Source organism: Channa argus, chromosome 2, assembly GCF_033026475.1.
Source record: "Channa argus isolate prfri chromosome 2, Channa argus male v1.0, whole genome shotgun sequence".
Taxonomy (NCBI): domain Eukaryota; kingdom Metazoa; phylum Chordata; class Actinopteri; order Anabantiformes; family Channidae; genus Channa; species Channa argus.
The window spans coordinates 24,113,673-24,137,227 of record NC_090198.1 but is presented as its reverse complement, the minus strand read 5'-3'; the positions used below and the strand labels follow the sequence as shown (position 1 = coordinate 24,137,227).

The 23,555-nt window shown below is 37.5% G+C and overlaps 3 protein-coding genes across 6 annotated transcripts in view; 1 reads left to right on the top strand and 2 right to left on the bottom strand.

Moving 5' to 3' along the window:
• Positions 1-13,228, bottom strand: part of LOC137104603 (DNA-binding protein RFX7-like) — a 19,099-nt gene extending 5,871 nt beyond the window's left edge. The window contains exons 1-8 of the mRNA XM_067486034.1: positions 12,962-13,228; positions 9,498-9,531; positions 4,407-4,492; positions 4,116-4,238; positions 2,674-2,790; positions 1,308-1,392; positions 977-1,190; positions 399-700 (exon numbers count right to left, since the gene is read on the bottom strand). Coding sequence (XP_067342135.1) covers positions 399-700; positions 977-1,190; positions 1,308-1,392; positions 2,674-2,790; positions 4,116-4,238; positions 4,407-4,492; positions 9,498-9,531; positions 12,962-13,086 — 1,086 coding nt within the window. The 5' untranslated portion in view covers positions 13,087-13,228. The remainder of the gene's footprint in view (positions 1-398; positions 701-976; positions 1,191-1,307; positions 1,393-2,673; positions 2,791-4,115; positions 4,239-4,406; positions 4,493-9,497; positions 9,532-12,961) is intronic.
• Positions 13,216-20,627, top strand: tex9 (testis expressed 9). Of its 4 annotated transcripts, none has more exons than XM_067486079.1 (12): positions 13,216-13,355; positions 15,152-15,285; positions 16,751-16,814; positions 16,985-17,061; positions 17,335-17,380; positions 17,477-17,559; positions 17,685-17,854; positions 18,025-18,116; positions 18,353-18,526; positions 18,600-18,734; positions 19,644-19,778; positions 19,866-20,627. In XM_067486079.1, the coding sequence occupies exons 4-12, from the start codon at positions 17,027-17,029 to the stop codon at positions 19,941-19,943; spliced, it is 948 nt and encodes a 315-aa protein (XP_067342180.1). In that variant the 5' UTR covers positions 13,216-13,355; positions 15,152-15,285; positions 16,751-16,814; positions 16,985-17,026; the 3' UTR covers positions 19,944-20,627. The 4 variants fall into 4 exon arrangements, with proteins under 4 accessions (XP_067342180.1, XP_067342189.1, XP_067342162.1 ...); XM_067486061.1 differs by lacking the exon at positions 13,216-13,355 and adding an exon at positions 14,287-14,377; XM_067486088.1 differs by lacking the exon at positions 16,751-16,814.
• Positions 20,151-23,555, bottom strand: mns1 (meiosis-specific nuclear structural 1). Its single transcript, XM_067486048.1, has 10 exons — positions 23,370-23,555; positions 23,038-23,247; positions 22,631-22,758; positions 22,427-22,529; positions 21,761-21,990; positions 21,427-21,643; positions 21,210-21,317; positions 20,792-21,049; positions 20,374-20,499; positions 20,151-20,289 (listed from the first exon to the last, which is right to left on the bottom strand). The coding sequence occupies exons 1-10, from the start codon at positions 23,370-23,372 to the stop codon at positions 20,179-20,181; spliced, it is 1,494 nt and encodes a 497-aa protein (XP_067342149.1). The 5' UTR covers positions 23,373-23,555; the 3' UTR covers positions 20,151-20,178.

Genomic DNA, 23,555 nt, shown 5'->3' with positions numbered 1-23,555 from the left:
TCAAGTAATCCAAGGATTCAATTATTTCTGTGTGAATAGTAGCTTTTTAGCTTCTTATTTATTGTTGTAGGCCTACACGGAGCTGGACCTGATTTATAGTATCAGGTAACTGAAACTGGACATCAGCAAGGGAGGCCATGTTGTATCTTAAGGGCAAGCCGGGGTTTTTATTTATGTATTTGAAATTTCTGATGCAATTTCCATATGTCAGTAATTTATTAAAATGAAGAGTCTTACAAATAGCAGTCAGACTTGTAAACTCAGTTCTTAGATTTAAATATATATATTTTGTGATTTTATAATAATGATAATAATGTAATGATCATTTCCTTAAATACAAAATAGTTTGCATCAGTTCAGCAGATTGGATGTCACTTGAAAAATGTATGTTTTCTCACTGTGATGGGGCTTGGGACAGCAGCAACCACGATGCCTATTGCTGGCTGAGCAGACGGAGAACTGGGGCTACCGCAAGGCACACTGTCATCTGCCTTCTTGGTTTGTCCATCTCCTAGTAGAGGAGAATGCAGCTTCTGTTCTTGCTGTTGTTGCTTCCTCTGGATCTTCCTCTGAAGCTGCTGCTTTGCATCGACAGAAGGTGAGGACATGGCCGAGACGTGTGGCTGGAAGGAGTGTGGCTGGAAGGAGTGAGCCTCAGCAGTGGGGACGAACGCTGACACCATCTGGGGAGTTTTCACCTCTGAAGACATAGAAATTATACTGTATATTATTCTGGAAGATCTTTTTGTACTTTTACTTTAGTAACATTTTGCAGGACTTTCATGTGTAGTATTTCCACAATGTGGTATTCCTACGTCTACTGGAGGTAAATGTAAAGAAAGATATTTTCATGACTAAAAACTATTAAAGCTTTAATGGAAAGTAGGTAATAGTGACAACATGTAGTAAGAGAGAACTACTACCAGATGTCGCTGGTGACTTCCCTTTTTTTACACCAGCCAGGTGTCAGCCTTACCTGTTGCTGTGCTGCTCATGATGGTGAGAGCTGCCAACGACTTGTTGCTGATGTAATGGCTGTCGATCAGGAAGCGGGCCAAATCTTCCACAGAATCAAACTGGCGTTTCAGCACCTTCTGGGCCCATTCACAAACCAAATCACAGGCTGCAAAACGCACCTCCTCCTTTATGCTGCTTAGCTGGCCCTGAGACTCTAGGACATCACACTGCAGCTACACACAATAGATATGTAGTTATTGACATGACACAATGCATATTAGGAGAATGACACAGCAGAGTCAGAATTCAGAAATTTTAATTAATTTAAACAAGGATGTAAATTTGATTACCCCATCCCCAGTTTTTTGGAAATCCAGAGTGGGTAATGATGGCATGTGAACAAAAGGTCTCTTCCTTAGTCCACTATAGCAATATGTAAGCTAGTGTTAAGATAAACAACGTGTGGTTTCAATAAATTAATTAGTAATATACAGTATAATGTGGTTGCTGTGAGGTCTGTTTATCACGTCAGTTACACAAAATTAATGATAGACAAATGAAAAACTGAATTTTCCAAAACTGTGTAATGTAGCACAAATTGCTGAAAAAAGATTGACACGTATCAGAACACAGTGTTCGGCAGCTTGCTGAGTATAGGGCTGCATATGTGCAGACAGTCAAAGTGCCCATGCTGATCCCTGTCCACAGCCAAAAGCGTCTAGAGTGGACTCCTGAGCATCTGAAGTGGACCATGGAGCAATGGAAGAAGGTGGAAGCACAGGCTGGAGGAGGCAGTGTGATGCTCTGGGCAGTGTTCTTCTGAAGAGCCTTGGGCTCTGGCATCTGTGTGAATCTAACTTTGACAATAAATCCTACCAAAACAATCTTGCAAGTGCAACTTGTAAGTGACCCACTTACATAGCTATGATGGTGTGATTTACCCTGTTGAGGCATAACATTTTGCCTACCTGTGCAATTTAATGCAATCCAATACAGCACCAGCCATGAATTCTGCTCTTACAAGATTATAATATCTCAGTTTTTTAGTTTAAACTGTGAGAAAGTTGATAATTCTACTATGTGTTTAGAATTGGGCAGTGGAGTCATACTAGCATGCATTAGAAGAAGAGGTGGTTCTGTTTTGGCCACCTCACTCATTTTAAAACGCTTTGGATAAAAGCGCTATATAAGTGGCCATTTACCATTTACCAAATTGGGTGGCCAAAACATTAGAACTTATCACTTTTCTGACAGTTTCAACCTAAAAAGAAGAAATTATAACCCTGTAGAATTCATGGCAGAGCCCCTTTGTTGGCTTGCATTAAATTGCACCGGTGGTCACAATGTTATGCCTGATCAGTGTATACTGTGGCAGAGAGGGGGGACTGGGCTTTTCCTAAGACACTGACAGTCACATCAAAACAGTGAAAAGAATTATCATCTTACACAATTTTAATTCAATGAACCTAAAAGTTATGTACTTTGATGTTTTGAGCACCCCCAAAAAAATCCAAACAAAAAATCCCAAATGTTTCTTGAAGGTCAAGATCACACTGACTCCATGAGGGTCTCCGTATTATGCTTCTGCTTCCGAGGCTAAGGGGGACTTTATTTCATTTCACTTCTATATTTAGAAAGCTTATGAACTGCAACAGCAGATGGTCTGTGACCAGAGACAGAGGCCAGACTGTTACAATCCATTCCACTAAAGGATATTTTGATTTTCCTCTCATGCCAAGTCGGCGCGCCTTCATGTTAGGGAATACATTTTTCATCATTTTCCCAAAGTCTGCAGCACTCAGTGGATGGTAGTTAAGATTGTCGCAGAAGCTCCTACAAAACAATACATAAAGAATAAAAAAACATTAAGAAAAATAAGAAACAAAAAATCCATGTCAGGTAAAAAACAATGGTGAGAACTTTTAAAGCTCCTAATTAATATCTTAATATATATTTGAAAAAATATAGATAAAAAATTGATAAAATGACTTGACAAATATAAATTGTATGAATGAACAACAGACTCTGCAGTTAGCTTCTCAGCTCTTTCAGCTCATTGTTGCTGCTATTTTAAGGATAAAAAGGTAAAAATATACAGACTATACAGACACAGTGTCATGCTGATGGACACAGGGGAGCCTGTAGTGGCTAAAGAGACAGACAGTTAAACTGCGAGTTGGTGGAGACCAAAAACTCAGTGAATATTCAACCTGGTGGCAGAATCACAACTTTAGATGAGTTTATGTCGCTCAACAATCACTGGATGTGCAAATAGACAAACACATTTTGTTTCGTTAACACATTTGACATGTCAATGTGACATTTCAACATTGTGTTATAGCTTGTTTTGCCTAAGTGGCCACAAAGTCTGATTGTGAGGTGTTAAGTGTCAAGTGTGATTATTGTTCCCCTTAAATTCCCCTGATTTAAAATGAATTCAATTCAAACAGAAATCAGTCAGGGCCTTACAAATTATAAAGAAAACCCAACAAATCTCTCTGAGAAGAAACTGGGTGACACTGGAGAGGAAACGCTTCAACAGAAGAAACCCCTCCACCATGTGTCTCAGCTGGCTGGGGTACATGTATGTGCCATAGGCTGTAGGATATTCAGTGCAGGTTTAACTAAAGTCCTTTAGTACAGTTTCTTTACAATTTATTTGTAGGGTTGTATCCAAAAGTTAGACACGTCATACGCTGGGAAACCATGTAAATATTAGCAATGGGTGTGATCGATTGTGCAAAATAAAAGGTTTTATTGTTTTGAAGCGAAGCACATTTCTTCTCATCAAAGCCTCCTCACCTGTCTACCCTAAGGGCGCCAATATTTCTGGACAGCGCTGTATTTCTGTTCTGGTGGAGTTAAAAAGACACTTACATAACACAGTCAGAGCATTTCAATGACTGTCTCAGACTTTCCATTCTAATATTACCAGCACATGCTGCTCTGTGATTCTCATGCCTGCAGCGTCTATTTATACTAACGCTTTAGCCGACAGTAATTTAGAGGAGAAAGAAACTGGAACATTAGAAGCTGCGAAGAACAACATCAGTGATTCAAAAATTCTCATAAATTCACAAGTTTGTAGCTAATTAATGGAAAAGAAACTGTGAATTATTATAACAAACACCAAAAGAAACCCCAGTGTTTACACCTACTTGTATTCATCATAGACCTCCTGTTTGGGAAGAGAGGTCTCTGGGTATTCCTCTAAATGATTGCGGATCCAGCTGAACGCATGCATCTGCTGCGTGCGGCTTGACGACAGGGCACTCTGGTCACTGTGGAAAGATGTGGATCGATGTGGATCACTCACGAATCAGTGATTCTGTATCATTCAAATGTTTGCCAGTATCAATGAGTGACAATTTAACCATTTTCCTGTTTCATAAACATTTCATCAATCATCCATTTTTCTCTTAATCCTGTCACAATTTGTGTAATTTTACCTTTTATCACTGCTACCACTGGGACCGGAGGGCAGATTAAGGTAGAGGTAGAGTTTTTCGATGTCGGAGAACTTTTCCACATCTTGCTGTAAAATTTTAAAAAAATGGTTTTGATCATTTGCTCTTTTGTTCATCCGCACTAAGTACTATAATTTCCTTGGATAGTTTCAACAACAGATGTAGTCTTGTTATACCTGCAGAGAACAAGGACGCTGAAAGTTATTCTTAACTCTATTACATACATTTTTGTTCATTTTCCAATTATTGCTACAACTAAAATATCATTTATCTAGATGATTGAACAGCTATTTATCAACTAATCGATGAACTGTTTTCGAACAGTTCCAGAAAAGAGGGAAAAATGCCTGAACTCACAATTCTACAAGTTGACATAAATACTTATAATTGAGATACTGATACTGTCTGAAGTCATAATAGTTGCCAAGTAATGTTCTTTTCATTTTGCAGTGTCTATCATTACATAATCGCTAGCCTATTCTGTGTCATGGCTCATATATCACCTGCATCATTTTCTGTTATCATCCCTCTAACATGTCTGTTCCTTTCCTGACCTCCTGTCTTCCTCCTGCTCTGCCCTGCAGTTTACTGGACCCCAGGCTCAGTACAAATTTGACAAATTAAGCTGTTTCGTTCAACTATTTTTAAACATTTACTCTAAGCCGAGCTCATTTAGGAATGTCCTGTAAATCGTGGGAGAAATATGATTGAAATGATTAAATTAGTCATCTTTAAGAAAGATGGGGTGTCCTGGTAATCCAAGCATGAAAAAGACCAGTCATAGCCTCTGACCTCTTATTTACTCACTAGTCTGTTATCAAATGAAAAAAATGCAGACACATTACTTGCTATGATACATCAAGAGCCTGCAATTTGCATTTTATTGCACATTTATGTACAACTTTTTTATTCTCTTCACACACAGACAGGACTAGAGTGAACAAATAATTCTCCTCAGCCCGACCTTGAGCTACAAACTGTTTTCAGCTCTTCTAGCGCTTCTCTTTACAGGGAGAAAGAAACACGATACTGTGAAGATCGAGCAGTGTAAATTCTACAGCAACGGTGTTGAACACCAAGCAAAACTTTGATCCCACAGGAATGAATTCAGTAACATATGGTGACTATAAAAATTATCCCCTCCCCTTTAAAAGGTTCCCCCTTTTTAAATGTTCAAAACATTGAACCACGGTCAATTTAAATTTCATTTGACTTTTTCACACTGATCAAAAGAAAAAGGCTTAGTAATCTAAATTCATTAAATCAAATAAAAAGTTGTGAGATGCAGCATGGACAATGACCATGAACATCCAGGTAAATCTACTACAAAATTACTTCAAAAAAAGAAAATACGCTCAGACCTCAAGCCAACAGAAACTGAAGTTCACAGCAGACTTTCCACACACCCTGGCTCAGGGGAAATGGTCTAAAATCCCTTCTAAAGGTTGTGCAGTTCGAATCCTCAGCTACTGGTAGTGGTTGTTTGAGGCTATTGCTGCCAAACAGGTTCAAACTAAAATCCAAGAATTAACTTAATTTATGTTATAAATGTTGTTTTCAATAAAGTCACAAAAAGCTTTTACATTACATTTACCTCAGATCATGTTCATTTCCATAAAATTCTGATGGGTGCACATTCTTTTACTTGCCATTGTATTTGGCTCTGCTGCATCTATTTGAAAAATCTATCCATCATAAGTCTGTTTAAAAGAGTGCAATTCTATTCTGCTGTAGCTTTATGTAGAATGTAGAAATGTGTTGCCTGTGAGGTGAATGTGTAACTTAACCCTTCCTAACTTGAATATTAGGGTTAAGGTTAGCTCTCTGCACAGTGAGTGTACAGACACACATGCACACATTGCCAATGCAGGCTTTCATTCACACATTTTCACCGCTTTTAACCGTCCTCTAAGAATAAATGCTATCTGTCTGTCTTTTCTGGCTCACCCATGGCATAAATACACATAATTCTCATACAAAAGGTTTTTATAGGCAGTCGCCGTGGATACAGTGGTGATATGTGGGCTTCATTTAAAATGCAAACGTGCTAAAACTATATGTTGTGCACCATTCACAGAACATGCTTTGCTTTTTTACTATTTACTCTATTTCCTAACCTGCTGATTTAAATGAAGAATTGATTCTGAACTCATTTGGTTTTAAACCTCTTTTATGCAACTAAAGTAGACAATTCCTGTCACATAAGGCAATGGTCATTGCACGTCTTGATGCTCAAAACGTTTTTAGTCAAATGTGATCTTTTTGTGTTGATGCTCACATTCATGTTTGTAAGTGTTCAGTATCCAGCTCTGGTGTGAACATTGTTAAGGTCCTAAACAGAAATGCAGGCACAGGCCCTCTATCAGATTTTAAAAATCTCACTGATGGAATGTTGATTTATTTTAACCAAAAAATTGACCTAAAAAATCTAGTATTATTCAAGCTTTATTAAAAACATTTGACCTCAAAAAATCTTACTACTTTTATTAGAGCTTTACATAAAATATTTTCTCTAATGCATGTAAGCACAAGATTTTCTTCCTGTTTCATTATGGAATGTCTGACTACATACAGTCATTATTTCTATTAAGTGTAACACTATGTCACTGTCAACAGGCAGGTGGTTATTCCAGGATTATCTACAATAAGTAGAAGCACTTTAAATTCTAAAACGTTGTCACTTGCTGCGTATTAATCAGTTTACAAAGCAGAAAAATAATGAGCACAATAGTTTCAACAAACGTCCTCCTCAGTTTGAAGGCTACTTTATTTATGCCGACCTGCTCAAGATGACTTTATGGATCATTACTGTTATACACTACTCACAAAAAGTTAGGGATATTCCATTCACGGATCAGACACTTGTGATTGTGACACTTGTGATTGTGATTATGATTAATTATCTTGTTATGCAATAAGTAGTGAAACAGTTGACGTGCATTCAAAAGTTTAAAGAAGTTCAAATTAAGTTCAGCTGTAAAGGTTATGGTGCATTTCAGGTTCATTCGGAAATTTCACTCAAAGGTCGAATATCCCTAACTTTGTATGAGTAGTATGTATTTGATGAGTGACACAATTTTCATGATCTTTTTCAGTGTTTTAAGGTAAAATATTCTGAGATGTTCGAGTCAATAACTTAATAACATGAATCCATCTGACGTGAATTCTACTTGCTAAAGTCAAAACAGCCCAAAACGAAGTAGAAAGTGGAGACAGCTGCAGTGAAGTCCCAGCAAAGCATCACCAGGGAAGAAACCCGGCATCTGGTGATGTCTATCTGGTCCAGGTTCAATCGATTTTAAACCAGATTTTAAACCTGACAATTTAATTTATGATTAAGTTAGCTAAGGGGTCTATGACTAGTGGTCACTATCACACTAGGGGTCTAAACTTAAAGCTGACAGTTGACACTCTGTAAGCAACCGGTGTGGTGGTTTACGGAGACAAAAAGAAATATGTCACTGTCCAAAAACATTTTGTATGGTAGTTTTATAGTAGATTGGATATAATTAGTAAAGAATTTTGCCTTTATCAAATTCTTGCTCACCGAAGAGCAATGAGAGCTCAGTGTTGACCACATGAGCTACTACAGGATGAAAGCTTAAAAGATTTGTTTCTTTTGGTGGAAAACAATGCAGGGACATGATAAACTAGTCTGCATTAACAAATACACGGCATCACACCTATATATATATATATATATATATATATATATATATATATATAAAAATATGACAAAATGTGACAATATTTTTGCACAGTGTTTCTTTTAATAAAAGCTGAAACATGATATTGTGAGTATTCTGCTAAGTTAAATATTAGATACAACTGCAATATATTTTTATTTATCATAACATTATGTTTGTAAAAACAAAATAATGTCTCTATTATTGACTGTGTAGGCTAAACCTCCCACTTCCAAAAACAAATCAATGTTATGTTGTAAAGTTAACCACCAAGGGAAGGTCATTAGACAATTTTGTGATTTATTAAGGTAAAATATAAAGTGTGACATTATGACAGTTTAAATAATAGTTGCCCCATGAGAAGATGGAAATTAAACTTGGCCTGTCACAAATGGTGCTGGTGTTCTACAAGGTGTAAACAATGGGAAATATTAAATGTACTGGACAGAAAACCACACCAATTAATCACAATCTACCACCAATTACATATTTCAGTCATAATGCATGTAAATATTTTAAATATTTTACTCACTACTCCTCAAGTTTTCCAATTCCTCCACAAGGAATAAACCAAATATTGAGATATTTAAATTTTTCCTAATGACTGCTAAACAACATATTTCCTATTGTGGGCTGTAAGTTAAGTTATGCTATTCTAAATTTCCTTCAAAATTTATTTTGCAATGTTTCTCTCTGACCTTGGAGGATACAACATAATGATTTATCCTACGTCCATAGGAGAGACAAAGGCCTACTGAGAGCTTATTTGACCTTTTTATTAAAACTGCAGACACATAACATCTGTATCCACACAATTGTGTATTTAAAATGTAGTTTTTTAGGGTGAACAATACTTTTATAAACACTGAACAATAATGGGCATAATTTTAATAACAAACACTCATCAAAAGGCCAATTATTTCTTTCCTGTCTCGAAAACGAATGTGATTAACTTTTATTTACAGGGGAATTAAAACATATATTTGGTGGGTGCTGCTTATTAATTTATTTTTACTGTTATTATTATTAATTTTCACTGTACAACTATTATTATTGAGCTGTACTAAATTTGTATTGATAATTTTATGTCTCGCTAACATATGATGTAGGTGGTTGTTGTTATTGTTGTTGATTTTGGTATTTTCTGTATTATATGGGATATGTAATGTTTCTGTTGGGGCCCCAAGGAAGATTAATGTTTTAAAAATTCATAAATAAAAGAGGCACTTAACCTTGTTGAGCCTTGAGCAGCTATCAGCAGCTCAGTGCTCGCTATTGGCTGAGCTAAAAAGCTGCTGCAGACTGTAAAACACAGTACTGTAGATTCACTGACAAAGTACAAACAATAACTTAAATAAAAGTTCATTAACATGTCAAGAATACTCACCAGAATGTTTTCCACTTTTGACTGAATAGATTTGCTGCAAAATACAAAGAGACATAGTATAAATTAGTATGAAGCTGGTGTAACATGAGCACTTGTGTCTAAAGAGTATTTATTTATAAAGCAGAGGAATGTTTGGTATGAGACGACCATCCCTTCAACATCTCTCAGGTCATGTATATCCCACCACCAGGAATACATGTTGTCATATGTAAAAATATAAAGACAGGCAGTGTGGTGACATTGTCTCAAACGGAAAACAGAAATTCATGTGCAGCCACTGAGGATTTTTACTATACCTCTTTCTCAAAGAAAGAATATAATCAAACAAATGAATTTCACCCTTCACTTGTGTTTTGGAAATGATTTAATAATATTTTAAGAAAACAATCATGGATTTCTTTAGACAGGTGTTTGGTCTACACTCATGCATTCTGTTTTTTTTCCTACAATATAAATACCCCACATTGCACACGTATGAAGTTCAGGTGCCCAGCAAAAATAACTTCAGTATTTCTGAGTCACAAAAGAACAATAATTGACAACACAAACTACAATAGGCCAGCTTTAGGCAAAAACAAGCAATAGGTTAGTCTTTGCTGATGCAGAGAAGAGTCACAACACATGCATACAAAACTTCTACGAGTCTAATTCCTAATCTGCAGACAGGTCAGATTGTTGTTGACTTTGAGGCAGAAGGTAGGACACATTTAAAGACTCTTACTCGGCAACACCGGGCAGGTCAGACTCAGGAGATGACTCTAAGCCATGACAAGAACAGTTCCCTTTAATTCACTGTTACCATGGCCCAAGGATTTCCCCCAGTGCTGAAAGGGCATAATTAAGCTGTTTGTAGGACAGATTTGGCTGTTGCATTGAAAGACACCACAGGTCCTTTTTACAGAGTTTAGAAGAAAAAAAACATCCATGAGAGCCTTTGCATTCTTTCCAAGAATACTTAATTCAGCATGTGTATTAGAGGATTGAATGAAACCCAGCAGGAAATGATTCCTTCGTCGTAGCACTTGACATCTAACGTCAGGTGATGGCGCGGTTAGACATGAACTTGCTGACCTCCCCTAGGATGCTCTCAATCTACGAAGACCCATTTGACACTGTGTTGCTTTAGGAAATGTCCAAATGTAGGACCTAAAAGGTGAAATTATTTAAGTGGGAAAAATATTGAATATACCAACATGCTATTGACAATCAATGCAACATTGGGGATGTTTCCTGCAGACATTCCAACTCTGAACTGTTGAGCTTTCTGGTAGTTCAGTCTTTTGACCCTTTGGTATTCAAATGGCAGGACATGAGTTCATGCACAGTCTGAAAAAAAAAACTGCATTTTCAGACAGAACATGTACTTAAATTACAGCAACCACAAATACGTTATGTTGCTAAGAAAAACTAGACTGACCACAGCACTTCTCATTCCCAACTAGAATAATATCCACAAGTCCTGTGTTATAAGGAGCTCTTAAAATCCCTGGCAGTCAGCTGCAGGGCTCTGTGCAACCTATGCTTTAATCATATTTTAAAATACTTCACGTGTGCCTTGAGCTTTTACAGTGTTTTCATTTTGTATGTGTTACAGTCCTCCTTATCTGAAACATAAGCAGAAAAAAGTCAAAGGATGACAACTGATTGTTTGATTATGCTATGAAAAAAATGGTGCTCTGACATATTCATATGTGTTTTTTAATTATCAATTAAACAATAATGTTTACTGATGTTCACTGATCAAAGGCTGCTGTAAAAATTGAAACGGAAATAGCTAAACTTCTCTGACAAGTCTCGCTCAAAAACCTTCAGAAGGGATTCTATCTCTGCGCTGCTTACAGTGCTGCTCTCTGAATCTAACTTTAGGAGAGGCATTGGTAGCAACTCTCCACAATACCAGACAGTTTGGACATTGCTGCAAAAGGCATGTTTTTGTAAAAGCTTCAGCTTAGACATCAGAACAACCAGAAGACACTCAGAAAACCTTAGCACTAAGGACAGTGTGATGAGAAATGAAAGCTCAGAGAGGCAAAATTTTGTTATCCTATTAAAACCAAACAAAATAAACCTTCAAATTAATCTGGAAACAAGTGCTGAGATGATGATGGATGATGTGTTTGATGATGTAAATACAGGGAAGTTAGATAAGATGAGCTCGAGAAATGGTTAAACTAATGCTACATTTTGTCTTTAGTTAAGTCTAAGTAGAGAAACACAATAAGCCTGTTAAATCTGTATTGTTTTGTTCACATTATACGATTAATATTACTGGCAGATAATGATTGGCATGGAGCTCATTTAATCTATTAAATCCACAGCTGAGTAACTATGACTCATCTGAATGTTATGCTTCTTAAATTACTGCAACTCCACAGCACCTCACCTACACATAATATTATTAGTTTTACTCTTCTGCGTTGTAAAAGATGTTACTAATAGGATAAATAGTGAATATAAATGTTATACCTGTTCAATAAAACACTGCAATACGTTCTGCTGGGGTGTAGTGGAGAAGCATAAAATGGAGAGAAGCACCTCAACGCTGTACTATACCAGAGTAAATCACAAACATCATACATACTTCTTTAACACTGCTGTGCAGTTTTAGATTAACCGTCTTCTCCTAAAGCTGAGCCACAAATGTTCAGACATGTAATCTCACAATACTCACTTGGATGCACTTAAAATTGTACATGCCAGAGTCACATAACATATAGTCCAGATTTAAAATATAGAATTTGAAACAAAAGGTTATAACTATTAATAAAATTAAAATGATAATCAGTTATAATAATCTAAAGTTATATAATGCCTACTGTACCATAATATTACTCTGATAGTTACCCTTGTATTGTCAAAGTAGTTCTTAAAGTACTATTCCTAAGTAATTACACTTTACTTGATTATTGGGAGAAAATGTTGAGCACTTTATCCTTTTATTCCCCCTCATGTCCTAAATACAAATATAGAATAGAAATATATTCTGCTAAATTCATCAGACACCTAAAGTTCCTTTGCAGGTTAATATTATACACATACAACACAAGATCAGCTTGTGATGCGATATGATGCATGGTTGCAGCAATTACTCATTACTCATTGAGTAAATCTGGCTCCACCACCAACATTTACAACATTAATGCCTCACTATCCATTCAAAGAATACCAAAAACAACACATTTTCTGTGCAACAAGTACTTCCTATACTGCATCATAAGTATATGTTGCTATTAATACTGTATTTACATGCATGACTTTTACTTAATAGAACATTCTTCTTGGTATTGCTACTTTTATATTTACATTTCTTATATATTATCTCCATTATTACATATTACTGATGAGGTATATGATGATTCTGCCCCCAAACATGATAAACTTAGGGGGCTATAAATTTGTTACGTGCTGATGTTCGTCCCTTCAACCATCAAACCACGCACAGCACTATGTAAACACATCCTCACCAGATGGAGTTCTTGATCCGGAGCTGCAGAGCACTGGCCTCTGCGCCCTGCAGCCCGGGGAGCAGGCCGGGCAGGCTCCCCGACCCGCGGTCCGCCTGCTGCTGCCGGGGGTCCTCCTCGGCCATTAACGTGGTCTTCAGGACAGGACGGGAGCGGACTGGACTGAACAGGAGGCGTGAACGGGTGCAGGGCTAAACAACATGGACTGGAGGACAGTGCGATGCTAAGGGGACAGCAGCAGCAGCAGCGCGCCCTGTTGTTGTTGTTGCCACCCAGCCCTCCTCCTCCGACATCGCTCGCCACAAGTCCCCAACTCCTGGCGATTTAACGAGCCCAAGCAACAAGACCTACGTCTCGCTGTCAGACACGAGACTGTGCATGGACACGAAAAAAGGTGAGAGAAACGAGAAAACAAACAGCTGAAAAACAACCAGCTAGTCCCTCCAATGTGCTCTGCTTCTCACGTTATGGGATTTCTCTGCATGTGCACAGTGAGTAGTAGCCGCTGGACATACGCATGCGCATTAACAGTCCGACTATTAAACGCATGTGAGTAGAGCCTGTTGTTATGATCATCCATTCAATTATTAAAACTGTTATGTATGTTGTGCACTAACTCAGAAATCAAAGTAAAATAAACACTGATGAAAAGCAACTTAGTATATTTACATTTAAAGTAACTAGTTGCTTAAATAGTTAAAACTGCTTAATAATTTTGTGAAATAACTCTAGTGGAGTAAAAACAGTTTTCCCTCTGTAATCACGTGGTATGAAAATAAAATACTCAAGTAAAGTACAAGTAAGTCAGTTTTCTTTGGTAAAAAAGTAGCTACATTAAGTAAATTTCAAACAATTACTGAACAAAGAACTTTTACTATATACTCAAATACTAAATTTGATCTACTTGTATTTTACTGGAGTCTTTCCACATTACTCGTATCTTCACTCCATTAATTCGGAGGAAACATGTACTGTTTATTTCACAGGTTTGGTTACTATTTACTTTAAAGATGTAGGTTCCTCCTACAATAAATAATCCACCAATAATTTATCCTTATATTTTTCACGTCTGGACTAGACTTGAGTTATGGCATCAACCGCATCACCATAAGTGTTTAAAAGACATTGTTGTTCTTGTCCGAGGAACGTTAGGTAATTTAGAGCATATACTTACGACTTCAACTGAAATGTAGAATTTGAATATTTTATTTCCACTTGCAGCTCAGCAGTTTACTTGACCATTGCGCGTGTGTATTTGTGTCTCTGGTTATCACAACAAAATCGCCAGTAAATGTCTTCTAGGGGCTACCGTACTCTGTATGATGTTGTTGCTATGCAACCAAAACAGCGTCCACTCAGTGTGTCTCAATGGCTGACAGAAGTTTTTACAAAAATGCCCCCTACGTTGTTTCGCAGGTTTGTATCGTTTATTTTTCATGTTTATCTATCAGAGGTTCAAGCAGAACTGTCTGTTTGCTGACTGCTACCGTTACCAGTTAAAACCTGGACATTTGTTTTTAAAGGGTCAAGTAGAGTTTCCTTCGCAAACATCAGCTAGCTAACGTTAGCTCAATAAAATGCTGCTTATTATCGCTTTCAAAACGCCGTGTGCACCAATGTGGAGATACAAGACAGACTATGAACCGCAAATTATACGATTATCAGAGAAAATTCTGTGAGTGGTTGACAAATGTTATTAAAAATAGACTAGGCCCCTATACACATAGGGAATGCACACGGGTCTCTGTTACATATTCACAGATTCAGTCATCACTGATTCGTAAAACAGGTTTTGACTATAACTATGACCGATATCGGTCCTTGAAACACCAAGAAAGCCTGCCAGTGTCAACGTTTTGTTTATCTGCTGAGAAACCTCTCCCTGAGGATATCGTATCTAAACCAATCTCTAAAACATTTTACTACTAGTTCCCATGTTTAATTTAAAAGACTCTTAATTCTAGTGAGGCATAGTGTATAGGCTGATTTTGTAGAAAATATAAAACTAAAGTTACAAAACGTTTCTAAGCAAAAACATATAAAACATGGGTGGCACCAAAAACTATAAGAAAACAATATGAAATGCAAATGTATTGATATTGTATGCAATGATCTTGATTGCATTAAAAATGTACATTTCTTCTTAGGGAACGAATGATAAAAGCTCTGTCTTGTTTTGTTGTTTTTTAGACCAAGAAACTCCCATTCGCCAGCACGAAGGCTGAGAGGTCTAAGAGGGGTCAAACAAGGCCACAGGCAAAATCTGGCTCTGGCCTCACAGAGAAGGTGACGGATGACCTTCTTGCTAAGGAAGAACAATATAAGTAAGATAATGTGCTCCCAAATCTATTAATTTTAATTTAAAATACTATTAATTCATGCAAAGTATAATAAAAGTATTTATGATAAGCATTATGATCATTTTAAAGTTAGTGTATATTTTCACATGTATAGTAAAAAAGTAGATTACTCAATGTTTCAAACATTTTTTGACCTTTTTCTAAATTATGTCAAAATTATGTCAAAAAAATCGTCTTCTCCACGTAAGAGAGAGCCCTGTTTACTCCAATGCCTGGCTGGTATGCAAACTGAAGTGGGTTCATTGATGGGCCTTGCTCGCCTTGGTCCTTCTTAGCTTCCTACACCTGTGCTTCTGTGAGGGGCAGTACGAGGTGGGGGGAATCAGAGCTGGGGGGCACTGTCATGGAGGTTGGGTGGTAGAGAGGCGTGAGAGCTGTGTAGTGTGTTGGCTGTGAACTTAGGGCAGTGCAGAGAGAAGTGGGGCTGGAGCCATTTGCTGAGAAGCAGGGTTGCAGCATAGGGCACTGGGTTAATGCAGGGGGTTCACAGCTGATCAAACCTATTAAAGAATAGGTTCAGGCCATTCACCCACTCCTGGTCACGGTTAACCTGGGAGTTAGATTCCTTGTAGGCAGTGATGGTTTTGAGTCCTCTCCAAACTCCACGGACATCAATCCCCTGCAGCTGGTCCTCCAGCTTCCTCCTGTAGCCTGGTTTTCCTTCCCGGATGTTCTGTCCCAACTCTCAGTTTTCTGCTCCTCCTTGTTTCCTAATTTAAAAGCTCTCTATTTATCAGGGTTTATCTATGGCTTATTGTTGGAGAAGCACCATACAGTCCTGCTGGGTACAGTGTTCTCCACACAGAAGTTGATGTAGTCTGTTATACAGTCTGTTAGACTGTCAATATCCTCCCCATGTGGGTTGCACAGTTCCTCCCACATGGTTGTTTCAAAACAGTCCTTAAGTGCCTCTTCGATCTCATTAGACTATGGTCTGAGTTAGAGTGTTTGATTACTCTAGATATTTGCTTAATTCAGATAGATTTATTTTTTGTAAGTAGTTGTTTGTTTTGTTTTTGATTAGTTGTTTATCTTGATGATTTGGAGGAGAGGACCCCCCTGGTCCTACAGATTCTCAACAGTTATCTGGAAATTGTGCATCAGTGACCTTTTCATCCCAACTTTGTTTTACTTGACTACATTTTTGGCTTACGCAGTACTGAATGTTGTCCATATTTACTTTTATACTACACTTATCTCTTCTTCTGTTGGTTTGCAATTAATAACCATTTACTGTGACTTTTTAATAAAAGCATCTCATTAGCTTATTACAAATAAATAAAATCTAAACTGCAATTTCTTGTTTGTGCCCAACAACAAAAAACACTCATTCCAGTTACTATATGCTGGATGTTTTGTATTTTTATATAGTCATACAGCACAAAATCTAACTGTAACGGCCATACATAACATCTTCTTTACACTTCAGACTCCTAAATGCAGAGCTGGAAGCCAAAACAGCAGATCTAGTAAGACAGGCAGAACAACTCGTGGTAAGTTAACATGATTGGATTATTTGGCTGAAAAAATAATGGACTTCTCTGAGTAGCTCTGTCAGAATACTAACAAGCTATCTGATGGGGTGAGTGTAGGGTAGGTCTGCTTTAAAGAACAAACCTGAAACTAAAACTGGCTATAATTATTGTTTTATCCACTTTTTCAGAGAGAACAAAATGAAGTTCTATCAAAGCCTTTATCCACCTTTATGCTCACAGATATTGAAGATGAAGAGGATTTAAGGTACTAAATGTCTAAGGCTGAGATCATAAAAGGATGAATCATGCAACAAGAATAATTGTAGACATTTAAATAGTTAATGTTCTTGGGACCACTTCACTATTTCAGTGAAAAACCCAAGTCACCATTCAGAACATTACAATAGTGTAAATAAAATGAGCTTAAAACATAAACCTATGAATAAACACTGTCCCTCTTTTTTCTTTATGTCACTGTATCTACTGCATTTGTTAATCCAGCCTCTCTCTCTGTATATTTCCATCTATTAACCTACAGGATAATAAAGCCTCAACAGCGCACTGTGCAGGAGCCCAGTGTGAAGGTATCAGCTCAGGATGCTTGATTTAATTTTGTTCAGGTGACACTACTTCAAAATCCCTGGTTATAGTTTGTTTATTTGTTTCTCATTTAATCAAAGGTGGTCACCAAAAAATGGGGAAAATCAACAGCACTAAGCATGTGTACTGCAAAACAAGGAAAACAGCTTCAGGGTAAAACACAGTGAGTGTGATCTTATATAATTTCTCAATCTGTTACAAACATTTTTGTTTATGATGAAACTAAAATAAAGCTCATGCCCTAATTAACACTCTGTATAACAACTGTAAACACTTGCTTGATTTCAGAACCTCAAAAGTTTCTCATGCAGACAAGGTAATGTCTGTAGAAGATTCAGCTGATTGTTTTCTGGCAGAGACAATACGCAGCATGGAGGAGAAGATGAACAACACTGTAACTGATGAGACCGTTGAGGATGACCATGATGTGTTGGATGCTGTGGACAATTTAGGATCAGGTAATTTTTATATATCTTTTGGAAATAAACTCAGCCATTGATGAATAAAAAAAACATTCTCTTAAGATGCACGGTATGTATCTTAAAGGTATGTTTTCAGTGGGAACAGGTTAAAGCTATTTTTATTGCACTTGAACGTCTTATGGTATTTATTCTGTTTCGTTTTTAAGGAATTTCAGATGCTCAAATTCGAGCTTTCAAGGCAAAACTACGAATTATGCAAGAGGAACTGGATCAGCTTTCATGCGAATTTAACAAGAAGGTACTGAAAAATTTGTAGATTAAGAATTGTAGAAAAGAACTACAACTGCTTTTGACAATCAGCAGCAGGAGACTGCAGGCAACTGTGAGCTGTTCAGTAACAGAAAACACACCACAGATATCTTTGGAGTTGATATGTATTGAAATACTTTCTAGCCACGTAAACTAGATTAATAAACTGGTTAAAATATTTCAATCAGAATATTTCAATTAACATGGTGTCTTGTGTTTTTGCAGGATGATGAAAATGCTAAACTTAGGGCAAAAATTAAGGAGTTTGAGGAAGATCGAGCCCAACTACAGAAGACCATGAGCATTCAGCAAACACAGATTGAGAAGCACAAAGCTTTAGCGGAGGAGTCTGACAAAAAATGTGGAGGCCTTCAGCTCCAAGTGTCTGGTTTAAACAAGGTTTGTGTCATTGGAAAAAAATGTGAAGGGTTAAAAACAGTTACTCAAGCTTGATCACCTCCCTCCTGTGTAGGAAATTGAAAACTTGAATAGATCCCAGAAACAAGCGGCAGCCATTCACAGCTCTGTAGAGGTTCGTCTGAACAGAGCTCTGGAGGAGGTGGAGAGACTAAAGACTCAACTCAACAAAACACAACAGATAAACAAGGTAAGCATATTGCAGTGCTGATTAAAAACACCCGCTTTTGAAAAACTGTTATTCAAATGTAAAAGTGTAATTGAATAAATGTATTTCAGACTTTCACCTTTGGATTTGTTTTTGTAAGATAATTCAGCAACATCTAGGGACCTATTTTTGGTATTTGTTGATTCCCAAAATCCTTTTCTGCTTATTTTTTCTATCAAAACTCAGGCGCTCAACGTCACCATTTAGTACTTATTAGATTAAAGATACTAAATCTTACTTTTGACATGATTTCTATGATTTTCACTTTGTGTTTTGAGATTATCTGACACGTTACAAAAAAGTAAAACTCAGTGGTCACAGATGTTCATGGTACAAAGAGATGCACACTTTCATGTCAGTATTAACTTGAACAGAAATCCGTGTATAGTTAAAAGTGTAAAATTACAAATAGATGCAATATTATCTATTCATAAAGTAACACACCCATAAATGAAACAGGAAATGATTAAAACTTGTCAGAAGAACATATTCAAAACATAGAACCGAATCTCTAAACAGTTAGATAATTAATGGAGTATCAGTTTTAAGTTTTAGAGTTAAAAAGGTTTGAGTTAAACGAAGCGAGACAATAGAATAGAATAAAATACCCCCTACACAGTGATCACCTGCAGCCACAGTATACAGTGAACTCACACTAAAACTGAAGCATGTTCACACAGACCGAGGTCTGTCAGCTGCACAGTGAACTGTTACAAGAATGTTATCTAAGCTATCTGGTAAACATCTTTCAAGCAACTAGATAAAAGCACTAAGTACAACTTATTCCTAACATACTGCGTAACCAATTGTCAACTGGAGACCTTTTGTTTCACATTATATTAGGTTCTGCTTAATTTCAACTCATTTTTATTTTAAAATCTATCAATTTAGGACAAGATAAGTGAGGAACATCAGAGTAAAGAGAAACTACTTGCTGAAAACAAAGTGCTAAAGAAGCAGAAAGCAGAACTCATTGTGGGTTTTAAGAAACAGCTCAAGCTGATTGACATCCTCAAGAGACAAAAGGTAAGTGTTTCTATCCAGCCTTGCCAATGCACACCCTGTTTAGTTTTTCCATCAAACTCTTTAGTTTTTTTGTGTGTGTGTCTGCAGATGCATTTTGAGGCTGCCAAGCTGCTGTCATTCACAGAAGACGAGTTCATGAAAGCTCTAGACTGGGGGAAACTGTAAAGAGATTCAACATTTAGCCTTTTAGTTACAGTTGTCTAGATTCATTTTCACAAGTATTTTTTCTTTGTTGTTTAATAAAGTACAGTAAATACAGATTCAATTTCTTTTCCAAAATCATTATTTCATTTTGATCACAGGATCCTCTTTGGAATCGTTTTGATGATTCTGTCTACACAGCCCTAATAAAATGATTTCAAATTGCCACACACAGTATTGACTGCCCTCTGGTGGCCATTTAAGCATTGTCATCCCAGCCCTCTTCAGAGAAGACGTCAGCCTGACGTGTTTTAAAGTTTTTTCTGAAGTCTTCATCAAAGTGCTCCAGGTCATCTTCACGGAGCAAGCCCTGAAAGTCAGTGCACGGGTCAGTCACTTGTTTAGCTTTAGAGGGTATGAAGCTGTGTAAAATGATTCTTAAGATGCATTTTACCTTTGGCATATACCCCAAGAGTTTTGTTGCATGACGTTTAAGGAGTTGCTGCCTCTCTTCTTCGATGATCTGTCTGTGCAATGCCTCCCTCTCTTGTTCAAGTGCTCTTTCTTTGGCCTCCAGTTCCTTGAAAGGAGTCATTGAAAGTTTTATTGTAAAGGCAAATTATTCGAAAGGTTATTCAATATACTATTAATATCTATGTTTCTATTATGTTCTTCAAATAAATCTTTTACTTTTCTAAAAGATAAAAATTGCTAGTATTTATTTGAGGCATCACAACTACTTGTTGCATGTTGAGATACTTTCATCAATACACATTTTTAAGGAACAAAATTTTAGTGAAAACAAAAATAAATAGAGACATTGAGATAAAACCTGTGGGTGTAATAATTGACACAGAGATTGTTGTTCGTACCACGTCAGCCTCACGCTGTCGTCTCCTGTCCTCTAGAAGTTTCTCCACCTCGCGTTTGTGCTCAAGTTGCTTCATGCGTCGTTTCTGGGCATTCATCTGCTCGATTCTGTCGTCCTCTGCAAACTTAGCCATCATAATTTTCCTGAAAGCCTCCTCTTCCTCTTTTTCCACCTGCTTCTGCATCTCTTTGAAAGCCAACTGCTGAAGGCAGGTCTGCTGCATCATCAGCCTCTGTCTGATTTTGTTCTCCATCTCTTCCTGTTGGGTGACAGTTTTAAATAAATACAAATGAAGTAGTACTTAGGTTCCTGTGAACTATTAGTTTACATTTCCTATTTAGGATGCTATCGTCTCAATTTAACTCAGATTAGGTGAATATGAATGCTTAGAAATTGAGACAGTTTTTAATAAGCTTTACAATTTCTTTCTGTCTGTTAGCCTCTTCTTGTTCCTCCAAACACAGCTCCTCACGGAGTCGCTCCATTTCTTCACGCTGCTGCCTGTCCTCTTCAATCTGCTTAGACAGCTACAGGAGCAAAGAGATGGGTGATACTTGGGGTCAGATATACTGTAGACTAGTGTTGACTGAACAAATACTGTAAATGGATGGACATCAGAAGCAGAGGAGTCTCAACTATTCTGTGAAGATTCTCCTTTGCTTCTTCTCTCTCTCTGATCTTAGCGATTCTGCTCTCCTCCATCTGCTGCTGACGGCTTGCAAACTCCATTATGCGTCTGTTCTCGGCCTCTATCTTTTCTTGCTCCATGCGTCTCCACTCGGCCTGCTGTCTCTTGAATTCTTCAATGCGCTGCTGAGTGGCTCTGACCTTTTCCAGTTTACGCTGTCTTTCCCTGCAACAGAACAATATTTTACTCTTTTAAATTTAACAGGCTAATATAAACACATCAAACTTAACTGTTAAAATTGTTTTTGTTTGCATTATTACATTCAATTAATCTATGACTCACATCTGGTCTTCTTTGTAAATCTTCCTGACAATCTCATCCACCATGAGCTTCTCTTTGAGGAACTCCTCGTATGCCTCTTGTCTCTTGCGCTCCCTCTCCATGAGCTGCTGCTCCAGCTCTCTGTTATACTTCACCACCTCCTCATGGCGTTTCTGCTCCAGCTTCTGCTGCTCAATGGCTGCCTGCTCACGCTCACTCTTCATCTTCCTAGCAAATTCTGCCTCCTCTCTCTAGTGTCAGAAAAAAAGATATACACAGCCGAAATGCAATTCTTGTATTGAGCCTTAAAATTAAGATAAAATCTTTGTTAAAATTAAGTCCGATGCTGCAGCATTTCAATCAATCACAAATATAAGACAACTAATACTTTGTTTCTAATCCATCATCATAATTAGGATGAATGAGAACTCTTTACTATCACCTTAGCCATTTAAAGCTTTATCTATTTCTAATACTCAGGATTGTGATAAATACAAACTCATGACTGCAACTCAAACAACCTTTTCTTTTAAGAGTAAACGATGAATTTTAGTCATGGCAATCCTTTACAGTATGTTCTACAATTATCTATGGCTTCTGGTAGCTGCTTTGCAATGAAAAGCATCTGGATTTGCACAACCAAGGATTTACAACCAACAGGTGAGAAAATGGAAAATAAGTGCTCACCATTGTCTCACACCTTATTGATTCCTGCTCAGCAATTTGCGCAGCTCTTTCCTTATTCAGATATGCAGACCTCAGTTTTGACTCCAATTCTCGCAGCTCCATGCTAGAAGAGTAGTAGTAATACATTAGACTCTTAAAACATAAGTAACAAGGAGAGGAAAGCAGATAAATAATGCACAAGGGCAGTGAAGTAAGTGAAGGTACCTGTTCTCTTTGATATATTGACGCATTTTCTCTTCCTTTTGCTTCTCAGAGTTGATGCGGGCCAGCTCCTTAGCAATTTGTGCCTCTTGTTCAAATTGCTTTTCCCTGTTTATTCTGTCCTCCTCTTCCTGCATTGTGATTTTTGCAATGTTATAAACATCTGAGGTTAGGTTAACAATCCAACAATACATTAAAAGCAATGTTTTTAACGTTTGACTCTTGAGCAATGGGCTGTCTGTTCTACTTGTTTCTGTGGCCAAAACATTGTAGAACTTCACCTGATTCAGATATGTGGATGTCAACCAGCATTTGTGATTTTCCTTTTTCAAGATAAAATATTGATTATATAAATATTGATAATATGATTTCCGAGTGCATGATTTCCTGCACACAATGGAAGAACATACTTGGAGCAGAGCACTCTCCAGCTGCCTCTCCTTGAGCTCCTGCTGCACCTGGCGCAGGTATCTCTTCTTCTCGAAGCAGTCCTCGTCCCGCAGACTGGCCTGCAACTTCCTCTCCCTCTCCACACGCATGGCTTCCTGCACTCTGTGCTCCTCCTGGTTCTGGTGCTGAGACATTAACCTCTGCTGATGACTGTGAGTCAAGTTTCGACTCTGTAGCAGTGAAAGACACAGAAAAACACTGAATGCGGGCAGTAACTAGTGCTACGTAACCAATATGGTAACGACCTGTAGCACTTAGCCAAGCTAATCTCAAACAAGCAACGGCACTTTACCATGTTTGTAATGCTCTGTCGATTCCCGCCTTTTTAACTTTAGTCGATTCAACTGTTATACTTTTAAACACCGTGGATTAAGTAACTTTAAAAGACTTTCAATGCAAAGTCGCCGTGAACTGTTAATTAGCCATTGTTTAACCTCAGGTGTAGCTCGATTGTTTAGCGTTTCGTCGTCCAGGGAAC

Coding starts and splice junctions, on each gene's coding strand:
- mns1 (XM_067486048.1), bottom strand. Junction 22,530..22,630: donor CAATATATCAAAGAGAACAG/GTACCTTCACTT, acceptor CTACTCTTCTAG/CATGGAGCTGCGAGAATTGG. Junction 21,318..21,426: donor AGGAGAATCTTCACAGAATA/GTTGAGACTCCT, acceptor TTGCTCCTGTAG/CTGTCTAAGCAGATTGAAGA.
- tex9 (XM_067486061.1), top strand. CDS start 14,330: ATGGCTGACAGAAGTTTTTACAAAAATGCCCCCTACGTTGTTTCGCAG. Junction 17,062..17,334: donor GAAGATGAAGAGGATTTAAG/GTACTAAATGTC, acceptor ATTAACCTACAG/GATAATAAAGCCTCAACAGC. Junction 17,381..17,476: donor TGCAGGAGCCCAGTGTGAAG/GTATCAGCTCAG, acceptor ATTTAATCAAAG/GTGGTCACCAAAAAATGGGG.